Source organism: Drosophila albomicans, chromosome X (genome assembly GCF_009650485.2).
Source record: "Drosophila albomicans strain 15112-1751.03 chromosome X, ASM965048v2, whole genome shotgun sequence".
Classification (NCBI taxonomy): Eukaryota; Metazoa; Arthropoda; class Insecta; order Diptera; family Drosophilidae; genus Drosophila; species Drosophila albomicans.
Window position 1 is genome coordinate 15,489,140 of NC_047627.2, and position 16,986 is coordinate 15,506,125.

General features: G+C 39.6%; 1 protein-coding gene across 1 annotated transcript in view; it reads right to left on the reverse strand.

Moving 5' to 3' along the window:
- Positions 1-1,700: 1,700 nt before the first annotated feature.
- The window catches only part of LOC117576420 (homeobox protein vnd), a 30,284-nt gene continuing 14,998 nt past the window's right edge, over positions 1,701-16,986 (reverse strand). The window contains exons 2-3 of the mRNA XM_034261157.2: positions 13,553-14,382; positions 1,701-3,523 (exon numbers count right to left, since the gene is read on the reverse strand). Of these exons, the coding sequence (XP_034117048.1) occupies positions 2,261-3,523; positions 13,553-14,382 (2,093 nt within the window). The 3' untranslated portion in view covers positions 1,701-2,260. The remainder of the gene's footprint in view (positions 3,524-13,552; positions 14,383-16,986) is intronic.

A 16,986-nucleotide genomic window follows, 5' to 3' on the forward strand; every position in this document is an offset into this window, starting at 1 on the left:
ATCGAAGTGGGATCGTAGGTCAGCGGGGTGGGGGGTCAGTGGGGCATCGTGAGAGAGAGAGAGAGAGAGAGAGAGACGCGTCCGACAACGGCAAACGGCAAATTTGATTTATGCGCTATTTTGCCAAAGTCAACAAATGAAAATGACACTCAGAGCGCTTTTATTCTATATTTTACTATATTTATATTTTATTCTCGTTCAGTTTTTCAAGGTTGTTTGCTAAACATTAAAAACCATGACAAGCAGCAAACAGCAATAACAAAAATAAACCACAAGAGTGTATTATTAACCCGCGGGCAGAATACGCTAAAGTTTTAGTGGGGTGGGTAAAAAACAAAATACAGAAAACTGAAACTGGCAAAAAAGTAATATTTTGTTTCTCATCTTATTGGCACCAAGAGTCTAGAAAGATTTTATCATTCAACGACTTTTCCTGGCTTCCTTCCGAGAATACTCTTCTCTCCCCTCCTTAAGTAATCATTGGCACACCTACTTGCAGTATTGTTAAGCAAAGGAGGCGCGTGGCGATAAGGGGTATTTTGTTTTATTAATATTACTTTATATAATTTTTGAAATAATTGCTCATAATCATTAAATTGGCTGTGGCATGACCAATTTAATTAAAAATTCACAACTTTCGGTTTTGGAGCAGAGTTTTTGTGTCGGCGTGTGACTCGAACCCGGCATGCATTTACACAAGGTTCGCGACATTCGACGCGCATCTCAACGCACAGCGCCAACTCGTGTCTCACTTTGTGTATGAAAATCGCTGCGGCACTTTCTAGTAACAAATCGACAATTGGCGCCACCTATTCACTTTGGTGCGTACTAATTGCATTTGTAAAGCGTCAGCTGTGTGCAACTAATATACTGTTATATGTGACATACTTTCAGGCGCAGCCACTTTTAAATATACAATCGGGAATGATAAATTGTTAAAAAGAAAAAAACATAAATTGCGAAGAAAATATCATAATCGACTGGATTTCATTTTTATTCACAACGTTTTCTATTAAGCAAATATGTCTGCACATGTCGTAATTTACTAGCGCCATCTATGCTTATCGCACGCAACCTTACTCCAAGCAGAGCATGCGCCATCTGTTTGTTCAGCATTGTACTAGTTTCACTTCGCATATGGCTGTAGGGCTGCCAGACTGTCGGAATAGTTTCGACATGTAGATGGCGCTGCAGTGCAGTTATACATAAATGTGCCGCCAAATTCAAACACTCAATTCAAATTTTTCAAATTGCAAGCGTAAAGATTGAAACACACATTTTAGGTATATGTATTTATGTCATCCATTTTATTTCATCTAACTTTGCATATATGTAAGGTATATCTGCACTTTGTTTGTTGCACAATCAATAAAGGAGGAAAAACAGCGAATTAAATTTTGTTACAATTGTGTGTGTGTGTGTGTGAATCTATTAACTAAGTTCATGTTAAATGTCGGTCATTGATTGCAGTGTTTTCTTTTGTAGTTTTTTTTTTTTTTTTGTATTTTTCTTTATTTTGTTTAATGTAATTCGTAATGAAATATGTAATGCATTGAAATGTGTCTCCTTCGCTCATTTTTTTACTGTTTACTCTTGCATTCTTTCCCTTTTATTTTTTTTAACTTTCTATTCGATTTGATTTCGAGATGTGCGCTATTTACATTTATTTTAATCTTGGCAAAAAAAAAACAGATTAATTTGTTATCATTATTTATAGATATATGTATATATTTATATATGCGATAAATCTAATTAAATTACGAGTACTTTACGGACGACACAAACAAAATTCAATTGGAAGAGACATCGAAAAAAAAAAATTGTTTTTCAAAAAAAAAAATTGTATCTTAAATGATAAAAAGCCTTTTTTTCATTTTCATTTTCATTTTTGTTTTTTTTGTTTTTTGTTTTGCATGAAAACTAAATTAAATCACATTTAGCATATATATTTTTTGTTCCTCTCAAAATAATTTAATATTTACAAGTTGTCGAAAAAAAAAAAAAAAAAGTTCGCATTTTGGGGTGTCATTTTTGTTGTTGTTGTTGTTGTTGTTAATTAGGTGCCTTAGGTGTATGAAAAAAAATGTTGATTACATTAACGTTTACGATGTGTGTTCATTAATTTATTTTATGCCTTAGAAATTAATCATTGCCGCATTTTGCATCGCTCCAATAAATACGTGTGTGTGTGTGTGTGTATGGGTGTGTGTGTGTGCTTCGTTGTCTGATTTGCTTAGAACAAGACGTCGATGTACATGTTTCATCTGCTGCCACAATCGGTGGCGCCTCCAGCTGCAGCCGCTTGCTCCTGCTTCACCTTGAGCAGCAAATGTTGTTGTTGTTCGTCTTCATCGTCGCAGATATCGATATCGCCATCGGCATCCACATCGTTGTTCACGTTATCGTTATCGTTATCGTGCTCGACATCATCCGCATCCACATCCGCATCCGCATCCACATCCGCATCGATGTCAGCCTCGACATCGGCATCCACATCGCAATCCTTGTCGAGCAACATCTCCTCATCCTCATCGTCGTCCAGCTCGAGCTCGGCTGCTGCAACAGCAACAGCGGCCGCAGCTGCCGCATTGCGTTGCGCATTCGCTGCGGCAGCCACAGCGGCAGCAGCCGCAGCTGCGGCAACCGCTGCCTCAGCGTAACCCGCCGCCGTGTTGCCATGATGATGATGATGATGCAAGTGCAACGCTGCCGCATGTTGCTGCCTCTCCAGTTGCTGCTGCTGCTGTTGCTGCTGCTGTTGCTGCTGTTGTTGCTGTTGCTGCTGTTGTTGTTGCTGCTGTTGCAACTGTTGCAAGTGATGCAGATGCTGTTGCTGATTGTATGGATGGTGTTGATGCTGCTGCGGCGTCGCCGTCGCTCCATGTCCGCCATGATGATGCCCCCCACCATGATGATGCCCCGCGCCATGATGATGCCCCCCGCCAATGCTTGAGGCATGCATCGCTGCGGCAGCGGCAGCCGCTGCAGCCGCATCGCCATGATGATGATGATGGGCAGCAGCTGCCGCAGCTGCGGCTGCCGCATTCGCTGCCGCAATGTGGGCGTGTGCATGGGCATGGGCGTGGGCATGAGCAGCCGCTGCATGCGCCTGAGCGTGTTTGCTCTGCTTTCCCCCGGCCCCCACGCCTGTGCCACCAACACCAACACCCGCACTCGGCGGTGGCGGAGCGTCGAACAGGAGACGCGATATCGAGAAGCTTGAGATGGGCGAGTTGTGTGTGCTGCCAGCGGAATACGAGGTGTTTGTGTCATCCGAGGTCGGTGTCTCGCGATCGCTTTCATCGCTCTTCAGCAGCTCGGCTGCCTCCAGCGATTTCTTGTGCATCCCCAGCAGCCACGGCGCCACCGATTCGTCCTCCTTCGCCGACTTGATGATCGTCTCCGGCAGCGGCAGCGAGTGACGAACCATTGCGCCGTAGAGTCCGTACTCGGCCATCTTTGTGCTGTGGCCCCAGCACTTTTCTGTCTTGCGCCACTTGGCTCGACGGTTCTGGTACCACACCTGAAGAGAGAGAGAGAGAGAGACAACGAGAGCGGGAGAGTGAGTAAAGTGTGTGCTTGAGAATATCCTGTAAAGTTGAGTAGCAATAAATAGAAAGCTAGCTTAAGTTGCATACTTAAATTTACTTTTATAATTTGAAGATAATATCTGATGTGCTACTTAATACCCTGTAAATTTAATGGGAGAGAGAGAGAGACGGGGAGTGAGTAACGAGTGTGCTTGAGAATATTCTGTAAAGTTGAATAGAAGGAAATGGAAAACTAGCTACGGCTTCGGACATAAATATACAACGATTTTGGTCAATCAATTTATAATTCACATACTTTAAAGATAAAGCTTGATGTGCTAGAGAATACCCAGTAAAGTTGAGTAGAAAGACAAGCTAAGGTTGTATGTAGAATTTAAGTTTCCTTACTCTAGGAAGTCAACTCAATCAATTCATAAATAACAGATATATATAAAAGACTATGATGTGATACGTAATACCCTGTAAAGTTGAGTAGCAATAAATTTACTTAAAATTACTTTAGACTGCGAAGTCAACGCTATACATTTATAATTTTAAAAAAATGTGTGATGTGTTACTTAATACCCTGTAAATTAAAGGAGAGAGCGAGAGAGAGAGAGAGAGAGCGGGAGTGGGAGTGAGTATGAGTGCGATGGTGAATACCCTGTAAAGTTGCTTAGGTTGCATACTTAAATGTACTTTGGTTTGCAAAGTCAACGCAATCAACTTATGAAATACAGATAATGTCTGATGTGCTAAAGAATACCCTGTAAATTTGAGTTCAGTTGAAAACTAGCATAGGTTGATTGTTTGGCAATGGTATAATGTTTGATGTGCTACAAAATACCCTGTAAATGTGAGTAAAGCAAGGTGAAAACTAGCTTAGGTTGATTGTTTGGTTTTCCAACTCAATTCAATCAATTTATAAACCATATACTGCTTGATGTGCAGGTGGATACCCTGTAAAGTTCAGTAGAGAGTGTTAGAAAACAAGTTAATGTTGTATACTTCAATCTACGTTAGCAACGAAGTTGACTCAATCATTTTATAAATGCTGTACTTTAAAGAAAATGCATGATGTGCTAAAAAAATACCCTGTACATTTGAGTGCAGGAAGTTGAAAACTATCGCACGATGCTTGGTTGGTTTATGTAGTCTACTGAATCAATTCAGTAAAGATAAAGTGCTTGATGTGCTAGAGAATACCCTGTAAAGTTAAATAACGAAAGCTACAAATCAAGCTAAGGCTGTAGACTTCAATTTATTTGATTATAAAGACAGCGCAAACAATTTATAAACATATTAAGCCAACTCAAACAGTTTATTACAATAATAATAATAAAAGCTGTGCTTGATAATACCCTGTAAATGTAGACTAAATCGACAACTAGTTAACTTACTTTACTTTCGGTTTTTGGAGTTAACTCACTCAATTTCTTAAAATAAAAGCGAGTTTCAAGCTCACTTTAAGAGGATCGAATTGAAGAGAACTCGCACAAAATTGCTAAATCGTAAAATTCAAGTCTGTAGCTTGCTATTAATAACAGTAGTCTAAGTTTCTAGAAACAACAGTTATTTCGAATGTAATATAATTCAAAATATAAACAGATATATTCTCCTCAAAAAGTATCGAGTTTTTTTTGGTTGCAGACTGAATAAGAATAGAAAATAAATTCATTTTTGGAGAGTGAAGCTAAAAGTTAAATGTTCAAAATACTCGAAATATTATTTCTGCAGCATTCGCTTCGCTTCTTGAATTTCTCTTTTTTTTCTTTTTTTTTGTGTAACTTCCTCTTCACTTGAGTTTTGCTTGATATTGTGTTTTTGTTGTTGTCTTCTTATGTGCATTGCAATGTGAAAACCCAAAAGCGAAATGCAAAATGAGCGCAAATGTGGAAAATAATGATGAAAGTGAACCGCAATTAATGCCAGCAAAAAAAAAAGAGAAATAAAGAGCGAAAGTGCCCATTTTCACTGACATTTTAATTGGGCATTGACTTACACTTCACATTTCACATAAATTTCTTTTTCGCTCTCCAATAATCGATACATCACATGTGTTTCTTTTTAATCACTGAGTTTTCCCCACTTGAAAGTCTTTAATTTGTGCACAACATGAAGAAACTGTTCTATAAATTTATTATAAAAAAATTTTGCAATAAGTGTGCTATAAATCGAAGAAAATTCTTTACTTGTTATAGCATATTGTCGTTAATTGCACAATTAACTTGGGAACAACTAAATTACTTTTATATAAACAATTTCAAATTGAATTCTATACAAATTTCGAGTAATTTCAAGAAGAATATAATTTTGTTTCAATTTGAAAATGATTTTAATTTAAATCATGAGAATGGAAAAAACTTTTAACCATTGAAATGTTGTGCCACAGTTAAGACTACTTTTTTTGTGTATATTTTAAATTTGAATTTAAATATTAGAACGATTATTCAATACTTTTCCTTCTTGGTTAATTATTGAGATTTTACAAAACATAAAACAAGACCAAAAACTTCAATTTCAAGAATGGGCAATCTAGAATTTTTATAGAATTTTTTATTTGATTTAAGTATAAAGCTTCTTGTTTCAATTTTCACATCAAACAATCTTGATTGCAGACTTTATTCTTGACTTTAGTTAGCAACAGAAATAATTCATAATTCTTAATTGCTTAATTAGTGTATTATAATGTTAGACTTGACGGCAATTAATGAATATATTTCGATGCGAATATAAATATATTTGATTAAAAATACGTATAAATAAATACGTTTATATGCAACTACAAATATAGAAATTTGGAAATGAGTTGAACAACTTTTCTCGTTTTTTTTCTGCTGCTGTTTCCTCAGGGATTACACGGAGAAACTGTCGAAAATTGTTGTTGTGGCAATTTCATTAGTGCATAAATCGGAAGGGGGAGAGGGGTGAGAAAGGAGCTGAGTATGAATGCAGCAAAGCGGCCAAAACTAATTAAATTAAATGCAACAACAACAACAACAACAACAACAACAACAAGATGAGCACAAATACAAAGCGGGGATTTACTCGCAGCACAAACACTTGTCACGCAGACATACTTCTGAGTCCTTGACAAACTGGCGTCGCATCCTTGCCACTCCCCTCTCCCCTCCCCCTCTCTCTAATGCCACGCGCTGATTTTCGAGTACTTATTAGTGCCACGAAATGTTGCCAGCCGCATTTCCTCAACTCAACTCAACTCTCAACATTAAACGGTCAATTTTCAATTTCACAGACAACTGAAGAGGCTTCGGCAACGGGGCGGTGCGGAGGGAGAGGGGAGCGGGGGGATGATTGTGTCTTCTTCTCTCTGGGGACAACTTAATCTTCTGTTGCGATAAAAGTTCACAGTGTTCTGTTTTTGCTTTTGTTCCCAGGGTTGCGTGTGCTACACTTGCCAACACGCTCTCTCTCTCTCTCTCTCTCGCACACACTCTTTCTCTCTCTTTCTGTAGTTGTTGTGCGGCATGTGCCGCAATTCTCCGTGGACCATAAAAATCCAAGTCGCCGCGCGGCGGTCGCTTACAATTTGTGTGCTTGCCACGCGGCAAGTTTTGTGGCAACCAAAAGGGGTTCTGTGGGTGGCAAGGGGGTGAAGAGGGGGAGAGGGGAGGCGATGCTGGTGTGATGTCAACATTTGCATTTACAGTTGCTTAGTTTGTTTGTTGTTGCACTTGAGATCGGGCAACAAACATGGCAAATTAAATCTGCTTGAGTTGACAACACTTAACACACCCCTCTTCCCTTCCCCCTCTCTCTCCACTCATTGTCTCTTCCCAACCTCACCCCTCTGCGGACCTTTACTCACGGATTTGAGGCGGGGTTAAACTCAATCAGCGTTGTTAATGCGTTGATAAATGACTTTTTAAAATGCGACTAGTTCACAATTCTTCGTTTTTTTCGGGGGCGGTGAGATGGAGAAGGGGGTGTGGCACTGACTAGTGGAAAAATGCTAACAAGTGTGGCACGCGCAACACATTTGCACATTTAATGTGCTATTTTTTCTCATTTAATGCGATACTTTGTAATTATGCACATCAAAAAAATGCAATTCAATTGCGTGTAATAATCATATTATTATATCTTTCATCTGTATTCAAAATACAACTAACTGATCTATATAATGTATTATAATATAATATAATAAAAGTTGTAGTGAAGAAATTTGATGGACCGATCGAAGCAAATCTGAATCTGAAATAATTATTATTAATATTGATAGTAAATTTAAAGATTTCTCTGCCTATTTATAAATTGAAATTTAATAAAAATTATAGATGTTGATATATTATTATTATGGATAATATTATTATAAAATTATATTACAATATTCTTATAGATTTTTCTGTTTATTGAAATTTGAATACATAAATGAAAACTTTACTTATCAATGGCAAACAAAGTGTAATATAGTAATATATAAATAATATATCTTAGATATGTACATACATATATTATAATATATACGTACTATATATTTTAAATTTATCTATAGACAATATATTCTAATATTATACATTTTTCTATCTATTGATATCTATCTATCCATTGATAAGTCTTCAATGTTATATTTAAATTTCAATAGACAAAATAATCTATCAAAACAAATATTATAAAGTATTCAAAATATCAACGGGAATGTTTTGATCCTAAGCTCAAAATATATAATTTCAACTTATTTCAACTTATGAAAAGAAAAATTTAAAAAAAAAATAAATTAATAATAATCATCTTTTATATCAACATTTACAAAACGAATGAAACGTATTGAAATCGGTTGAAATATGAGAGTTATAAATGAGGAATTTTATATTACGATCCTTAATAAATGTACAGAAAATTCTAGAATGCAGTGTATTGTTTGAAGTCGAGTTGCTTTGCGCGATTTTAGGGCGATTTGACTGCAATATAATTTTCATAATTTTTTTTTAATGATGTGCAATGGGCAAAAATGCAAATAGCAATTTGTGTAATGCTTTTGTTTCATAGACATAACCTCTTTTGTTTAAATGTTAATTACATAATTATGCATAATAATTTTTAACAGTACAATGTGTGTATGTGTGTGTGTGTGTGTATTAACAGCTCATTAAAAACGCAGCAAGAGAAAAGAAAAAAACGGAGAGAGAGAAAGAGTGAGAGAGAGAAGAGAGGGACATTGTAAAGTGTATAATTAATGTGCAAATGAGGCTGAGCACTGAAAATTATGCAAAGCAAAAAAAAAATTATTGTTACACTTAGAAAGCGCGGCCAGAAAGAGACGGGGAGAGCGTGAGGAAGAGGAAGAGCTGCACTCTAACAGTTTCTTCTCCTAAAGCTGTAATTTGTCGAGTTCTTTTTTTTTCGCTTATTGTATTTTTGTGTCATATTGATTTCAATGGAGTTCTTTGCATGAATCGAAAAGTAATCCAGCTTATTGGGTGCTTCAGCGATTTCGTCGATTTCCTTTTTTTGTTTTTTTTTGTTAGATTTCCTTGAACAATTGCAATTGCAATTGCAACAGGCGGTTAAGTGCACTGCACTGAATGTGTTTTAATGCATTGCTTTTTGTTTTATGGTGATGATGATGATTTTTTTTGTGTATTTGCAACCCGCTTAAGAAATTAAGCGAAACTGGTTAGAAGAGGGCTTTGTATTGTGCTTTTTTTTTGTTTTTGGGTGCACACTTAAAAAATTGTATTTGTACTGAAATTAGCAAAGAGAAGAAACAACAAAGGCAAACGAAACGCCAGCCAATTGCAATTGCAATATTGGCAAAGCCAAAAGTAATACAATGTGCTTGCATCCTTGTCGCACGCACGCATGCACAAGTTGTGCGCAGGCGACAACAAAAACAGAAGCAAACACACTCATTAGCAAGTTATGTTAGCTAATGGCGACTGTGTCGCCTGTGTTGACTTTTGACAGACAGCAGGCGGCACAACAAAACTTTTTCGACTGCTGCCAAAGCTTGCTCTCTTTTAGATCTCTCTCTCTCTCTTCGCTCTCAGTTAAACGGCGAGAGAGCTGTTGTGTGTGCATGCATATGCGGGCGAGTGAGTGAGCGAAAAAGAACATGTTGCTGTTCTTCAGTCAGGCCAGCCATATTTCTTTCTTCGCTCTTTGCAAAAATAAGCTGACAGCGCCGCAGCAAAAACAAGAACAAGAACAACAATAACAAGAACTCGAACAAGGGGCGCAAATGCAGACTCATAAACATACGCACGCAACACCGGAACACACACACAAAATGGAATGCAATTAAAAACGGCAGGCAAAAAAACAAAAACAATCAACAACAACTACAACGAGAGCGTAACGCAGCAAGAGAATGAGTGAGTGAGTGAGTGAGTGAGAGAGTGAAGAGAACGAGAGCCAAAACTCTGAGCGAACTTTTAATGGTGGCTTCGATTTGCAGTCGTTGCTGTTGTTCTTTGTTGTTGTTGCAGTTGTCTGCATGAATTTTGCATGGCTGCCGCATTTGCCTCCACCTCCTTGCCTGCTACTCTTCTCCTCTCCTCTCCACACACCACACGCTGCCAGCCAGCCAGCCAGCCAAGCAGCTCTTCCATTGCAAATTGCACTCATCGTTGAGTTGCCGTCGCATTCACATTCACATTCACATTGAGATTCGCATGCAGATTCGTAGTATCCTTGTCGCTTGTCGTGCTGTTGCTAATGATTGCCTCAGCCCGAAAACAGAGACCAAGTGCCCAGACCCCCTGCCCCGCCCCGTCCTGCCCTGCCTCGCTCTCAGTTTGCATCCTCTAGTTCTCGCTCTCTCTCTCTCTTTTGGCTTTTTCAAGCTGTGCGCTGACTGCGCCATATTTGCACTTAATTGAAGTGCGTGCGTTTGTGTGTGTGTGTGTGTGACATTCACTCAATGCTATTCTGTGTGTGTGTGTGTGATTCGAGTTACTTGTGCGTATTACGTTTTTTTAAAGCCAATTGTGCTTGTTAATTTGATTTGCACACACACACAAACACACACACACATACTTATACTCACTCTAGCCTTTCAACTTCCATTTATTCAGACACCCCCATTTATTTTTATTTTTTTTTTCTTAAGACTGGACAATCTTCAAAACCTCAACGTCAGCCATTTGATGAGATTTGACTGTTGCTCCCCTTTCGCTTCTTCACATTCCCCACCTCTCCTCCCTCCTCCCTTCGCACACACCTTAACGACGCTCCACTTGAGCTGGCGTTTTATCTGCTGCACATTGCGGCGCCATCTTGTGGTTTATCAAGTGTCTGCAATTGGGGATGCACTTCATCCCCATCCGCCTGCTGCCAAATTGAATTAGAATTGGCCATGATATCCAATCCAATTGCAACCCATATGCCAAAAGTGCCTCATTAATGCGCTTCCCAATGGGATTTATGTGGAAAGCGGGTGAGTGCCTTGAAATTATCAAAGGAACACGCAATTGGAATGAGTATATTTAAAAGCATTTCAAGTAGTGTTTCAAAGGCATTTGAATATTATATTAAATTATGAAATTATGGAACTTTTAAATGCATATTAAGTATAATAATAATTATAATAATAATTATTATGTATACGCCTTTGTTACAGTCTCAAAATAATATTGAATTCAAATTTTAAAGATTTTCACAATTAAATATAAAATATATTACAAATATGTTAAAATGTTTCGTTCATTTAATTGTTGATTCTCTCTTCTTTTTAATTTTAGATGATTCGATTTGAAGAACTTCAGTTGTGTATTATAGAAAGATTTTTCTTCACTTATCATTATCTTTGGATGTTCCGCAAACATTTTTACGCAAATCGTTTCTATTCAATGTTGTTTAAGAGTGTTTTCTTTCGATGGTAAGTTATTTTTCAACATAATATTTTATCAAACAATATATTATATTTATTTGTAAAAAGTAAGTTGAGTTGAGTTTCGATTTCCTATGATTCCTTTAGGAAATATAAATTGATTTGCTGTTAGAACTTTGGGAATTTTTTCTAGACCTTTCTTTCAATATATCTTCAAAGTCTTTTTTTTTTCATAACAAATTAGTAATTTTGAAGACTCGTGAATTTCCGCTAAGGACTTTCGCTCTCGTTGCGTATTGTGTTACAATATTTATATGAAATTCAACACCTAACCGAGTGTCAACACATTTTTTTTTTGATCGTGGTTTGGGGCAACTCTTGAAGGTTGTTCTCTCGCTTGAAAGCGAAAGGGGCAAGTGCATTCAATAGGCTGGATGGCTCTGCCCCAAGTGTCGTTGTCGTTGTCGTTGTCGATGCTGTTGCATGGCCATTGAAAGTGATACAAGTGCGAAAGTCAGTCAGAGATTTGGGTATGATGCCGCCGCAGCTTGTTTGCACGTTGTGTTTGTGTGTGTGAGTGTGTGTGTGTGTGTGGCACGTTCAACGCTCAACGATTGTCGATCGTCGTCGCCTCTTTTGCATTTTGCAACTTGCAATTTGCAATTTGGAGTGGAGTGTCGGCGAGTGCCGCTTGCCACGTTTTCTTACTTCATTTCTGTTTTGTTTTGTTTTGTTGTGTTTTGTTGCCTTTGCTGGCAAGTATCTGAGAGTATGTGCGTGTGTGTGTGTGTGTGCACTCGTAATTATGTAATCAGTGTGCGGCCGTTTCTCATTATGTGTGCAGCAAGTGTGGCAACAACGCGACTGCGTCCCAAAGCCCAACCAATTCGAAATCTGCCTTTGATTTGCCTCTGCTTCATCTCAGCTCAGCTCATCCTTACGGCCATAAACAAGAGTCAACTCTGTCAACAGCCAACGAGGTTTTACGAGCGGCCATAAAATAAAAAACCAACAAACAAACAGAGACGCCATTTGTCGCGTCTTCCATTTGCGACCTGCCACTTGACACATTCGAAATCTGCCACAGTACGTGGCTCTGCAGTGAGACGTGACTGGGAATCAACTGGGAAACTAGGAATCGTAATCGGTGCTGGATTGGGAATTAAACTAAGGAGCGAACTAGAAGTAGTATAAGGAATTGAAATAGGAGCAGCAAACGGTGCTGGGAATTAAACTAGGAAGCGAATTAGGAATTGGAATAGGTACCGAAGTAGAAATTAATCTAGGAATCGAATGTAGAATAGGAATAGGCAGCGGAGTGAGTATTAAACTAGGAACGGGGCTAGGCAGCAACGGAATTAAACTAGGAAGCGAATTGGAATAGGTACCGAAGTAGAAATTAATCTAGGAATCGAATGTAGAATAGGAATAGACACCGGAGTCAGTATTAAACTAGGAACGGGGCTAGGAATTAGGAACCGAATAAACAATCAGACAAGAAACCCGCCTAGGAATGAAATCAGGAATAGGAAAACTGACTGGGAATTGAACTTGAACCCAAATTAGGAAGTAGGTAGAATAAGAATAAAACTAAGAAACGAATTAGGAATCAGAGTATGAATCAAACTGTTAACCGCTCCAGACAAGGAATCGAACTATGAATGGGAAAAGAAGCCTTCATTGAAAATAAACTAAGAACCGAGTTAGGAATTAGTCACAATTTCACTATGAATATGAATGAGAAAATGAATTGTGAACTAGGCTAGAATTGAAACTGGCTCTTGGGCTATTGATCGAACTAAGAGTAAGAGAATTCATTGTACTGGAAATTAAACCAGAGTGGGAGCTGAACTAAGACTTCGACGAGGAATTAAATTAGGATTTGAACTAGAAACAGGAATTTCATTAAGATCCAGAGTACCAAATTAAAATAAAAACTAGCCGTGGGAATAACTGCACCAAGAATTTAACCAGGAACCGAGACTTCGATTAGGAATTAAATTAAGAATAAAATTGGAAACAGGAATTTCATTAAGATCCGGAGGAGCTACACCAAAAATTTAACAAGAAACCGATGTAGGAATTGAACCGAGTTAAATAATGAATAATCGAGAAGAAACACGTAACTTAAACTACTTAACTACTTAATGTAGGACTAGTTCCTAGACTAAGGAACTCGTATTTCAACTCAGATTCGAGCTTGCACTCAATTTTCCATTGCTGTACTAACCTGTATGCGATCCTCAGCGAGTCCCGTCTTCATCGAGAGCAACTCGCGCGCACTCACATCCGGATAGTGGGCCTCCTTGAAGGCCTTCTCCAGCTCCTCCAGCTGGCTGCTGGTAAAGATGGTGCGACCATGCCGACGCTTATTCTTCTTCTTGCCCCCCGGTCCACCAGGTCCACCCGGACCGACAAGCACATCCCCGCCATGGGCGCCTAAGAGCCCATTGGGACCATTGGCCGCAGCGCTTGCGGCACTTGCGGCGCTCAGAAAAGCCGCTTCGTGGGCATGATGCACATGGCCATGGACATGAGCGTGAGCGTGGGCGTGGTGTGCGGCATGGGCGTGATGGGCATGATGCACCGCAGCAGCGGCGGCGGCATGATGATGAGCGGCTGCCGCAGCAGCTGCGGCATGTTGATGGGCAGCCAAAGCGGCGTGATGATGGGCCGATGGTTGACCGCTCTGCTGTTGCTGCTGCTGTTGTTGTTGTTGCTGCTGCTGCTGTTGTTGTTGTTGGGCATGGGCCAGAGCGGAGGCGGTGGAGGAGGAGGAGGGCGAGCAGCGACTGTTGGTGGAGCCCGATACAGAGCCGGAACCGGAAGCGGAGCCGGAACTGCTGCTAATGCTATTGCTGCTGGCTGCGGCTGCTGCCGCTTGGCCATTGCTGCCAACGGCTGTTGGGGAACCGAGATGTGTGGCATTGGTGGTGGCATCCACAGCGCCAGCGCCAGCTGCGGCGCTCGAGGCGCTCGTTGACTTTGTGGGCGATTGCTCGTCGCCGCTGGCATTGGCCAAACTGCTGGCATACTCCTGACCACGTGCGGCAGCTTGTTCTGTAAATCGAAGTAAAGCAGATAAAAGAGTTTTAGTGTTTTTTGTTTGTTTGTTGGTGGCATGCAACATGCATTCCTGGCGCTTGTTCAACACGATGTTTTTTGTTGAGGCGCCGCCATTCAATCTCAATTTGCAATCCCATTTGCCCCTTAAATGCCTGACAATGCCAGCATGTCACGACAACCGACAACCGATAAGCGACATACGAGCTCATCTCCTTGTAACTACAAGATGCAAAAAAAAAAAAAAAAAAGAATACGAGTGTAGAAAAAAAAAACCTTTGCATCGCCACCTTTTTGTGTTGTGTCGCATTTTCCATTCAAAACACTTTTTTCCCTGTCGCTTGATTTTTTCGCACACGATAAGAGAGACGCAGCTGAAAAACATTTTTCCATGCTCGCTTGCCTCGTATTCAACGACGCGCAGATTTTTGACAACTTGCCAGGATTTATTCAAATGTCAGACGAAGGGTTAAGTCCTCCACGACATTTCCCTCTCTCACTCTCTCACTCCCTCTCTCTCTCTCTCTCGCTCTCTTTCGGCTTCTCAGAAAATTTGCCACAAAATATTTTCTTTAGACTGTTTTGTTTGGCTTTTCTTCACTCGACCTCTCAACCTGAACCTGAGCCTAGGTGCTTGGCTTGTGGTGTCTACGAAATCAGCAAGATGGATTCAACTATGTATGTGTGTGTGTGTGTGTGTGCTCTGTGTGTGTGTTGAGTTTCGTGTTCGTGTGCGCTTTGTTTTGACAATTAGGGTGTTAGGGTGTTAAGTGGTTTAGCCCTTTTTTTTCCTTTCTCCTCTATTTCTATTACTCGAGTTCTTATTTTTTTTTTTTTGTTTTGGGTTTTCGGGTTTTTGGTCTCAAATTAAACGGGAATCGGCTTAGGCGTGTCGCACGGGGCGTTCTATTGTGATTATATGTCTCACTTGAGTGTGTGTGTGTGCACAATGATGGTCTCACTTTTCACCATAAGCGAAATTAGTTTCCGGAACCACACACACTTCACACTTCACACACACAGCTGACTGCGACTTGTTCAATAAAAGGGTTTTATTTTTGGCAAGGCAATGAGTTTGCCAAAATGCCGCAACTAAAGTTGAATAGGAATATCAGATGAACATTTGTGGTAAAGTTGTTTGATAAGAAGGTAGCACAGATAGAACAGGCAATATTGTAGCAATTAAATGACTAGAATTCGCTATTAGTATAACATTTTAAAAATAATAACAATAAATCACTTAAATTGAGAATATAGTATGAGTAAAATAGCTATTGAAACTAGAGCCTTCCGGTAAAGCTGCTGCTATGCTTTGACAAAGTAAATTATGTTACCTAAAAACATTTACTGAATCAATAAGTAATTTTGAATATGTATCGAACGCAAAACTAAAGTTTTAAACAGCAGTAACAACCGTCTAACGTTGGACCCTCTGGTAAAAAGAGGTACTACCGGAAAGTGGTAAAGTATACAATATTAGCCGAATTAAACTAGAAACGGTTGCTGACTAAGATTCCTTAAAAATATGCCGCAAATGTAGCAATTAATATTTTAAACAGCCTTCTAATAAAAAACAGCTACTACCGGCATATGGTAAACCAAGCAAAGTTTATTTTGGGTGAACTTGATACTTTACAACTAATTTAATTTGTTGGAAAAGCCTGCAACAAATGTAAACTAATGTTTTAAGCAGCAGCAAAAACTCATTAAAATTGCATCCTCTGGTAAAAAGAGCTACTACCGTCCTTTACTAACTTATGTGAACTAAAAACAGTTGCTAATGAATTGAATTAATAATCGAAATTCATAAATAACATTGCAAACAATGCGACTATGACTAGTCATCGACAAGTTGAAATATTATACCGTTAAGTACCCGCTGTCGTTTAAAAATAGTAGCAATGATCTCTGACTCAGCAAGCAAAGCGACAAGCAGCATGCTATAGATAGATGGACTGAAGAAAAGTGTTGGTCAAATGGTGGCAAGTGATAGGCTCAACACAGTGCCTCAAACACTTGTTGCTCACATGGCAAAAAAAAAAGAAAAAAAGATACAGAAACAAATTGAGGAAAAAATACGAGAAGAATAAAGAAGCAGAGGGCAACATACAGGGCCGCGGGGTTCAAGTCACGAAGTGAGAGCAGTGTTCACTTGTCGTGTTGCTCTTGTCATGTGGCTGTGATTGTTTTTATTGCCTGGCTACTTTGGCGGCATAATTAGACACACATCAATTAACAATTAGCCAGGGTAGAGGGGGAAGACAGAAAACAGCAGCAACGACAGCTGTCCAATGTCCAGTTTGCTGCCCCCGTCCGTCGCACACTTATAAATAGCAATAATAATGATGCCCGCCCACTTGTGTCGAGTGGTCGACGGAAAGGAGAGGCGAGGAGAGGAGAACAGGGGAGAGCGGGGAGAGGGGAAGCGATGTTGCGAGGTCGGTTAGCCACTTTGGTCAGCTATCGATGTCGATGCTCGTTGCTCGTTCCTCAATGCTGACTGCTGTTGGGTCTCTGCTTTGTCTCTCTTTCACTCTGCCTTTCTCCCTAGCCAGCCTAGCTCGAGATACGATCCGGTCCGACGGGCAACGTCCACTTTCG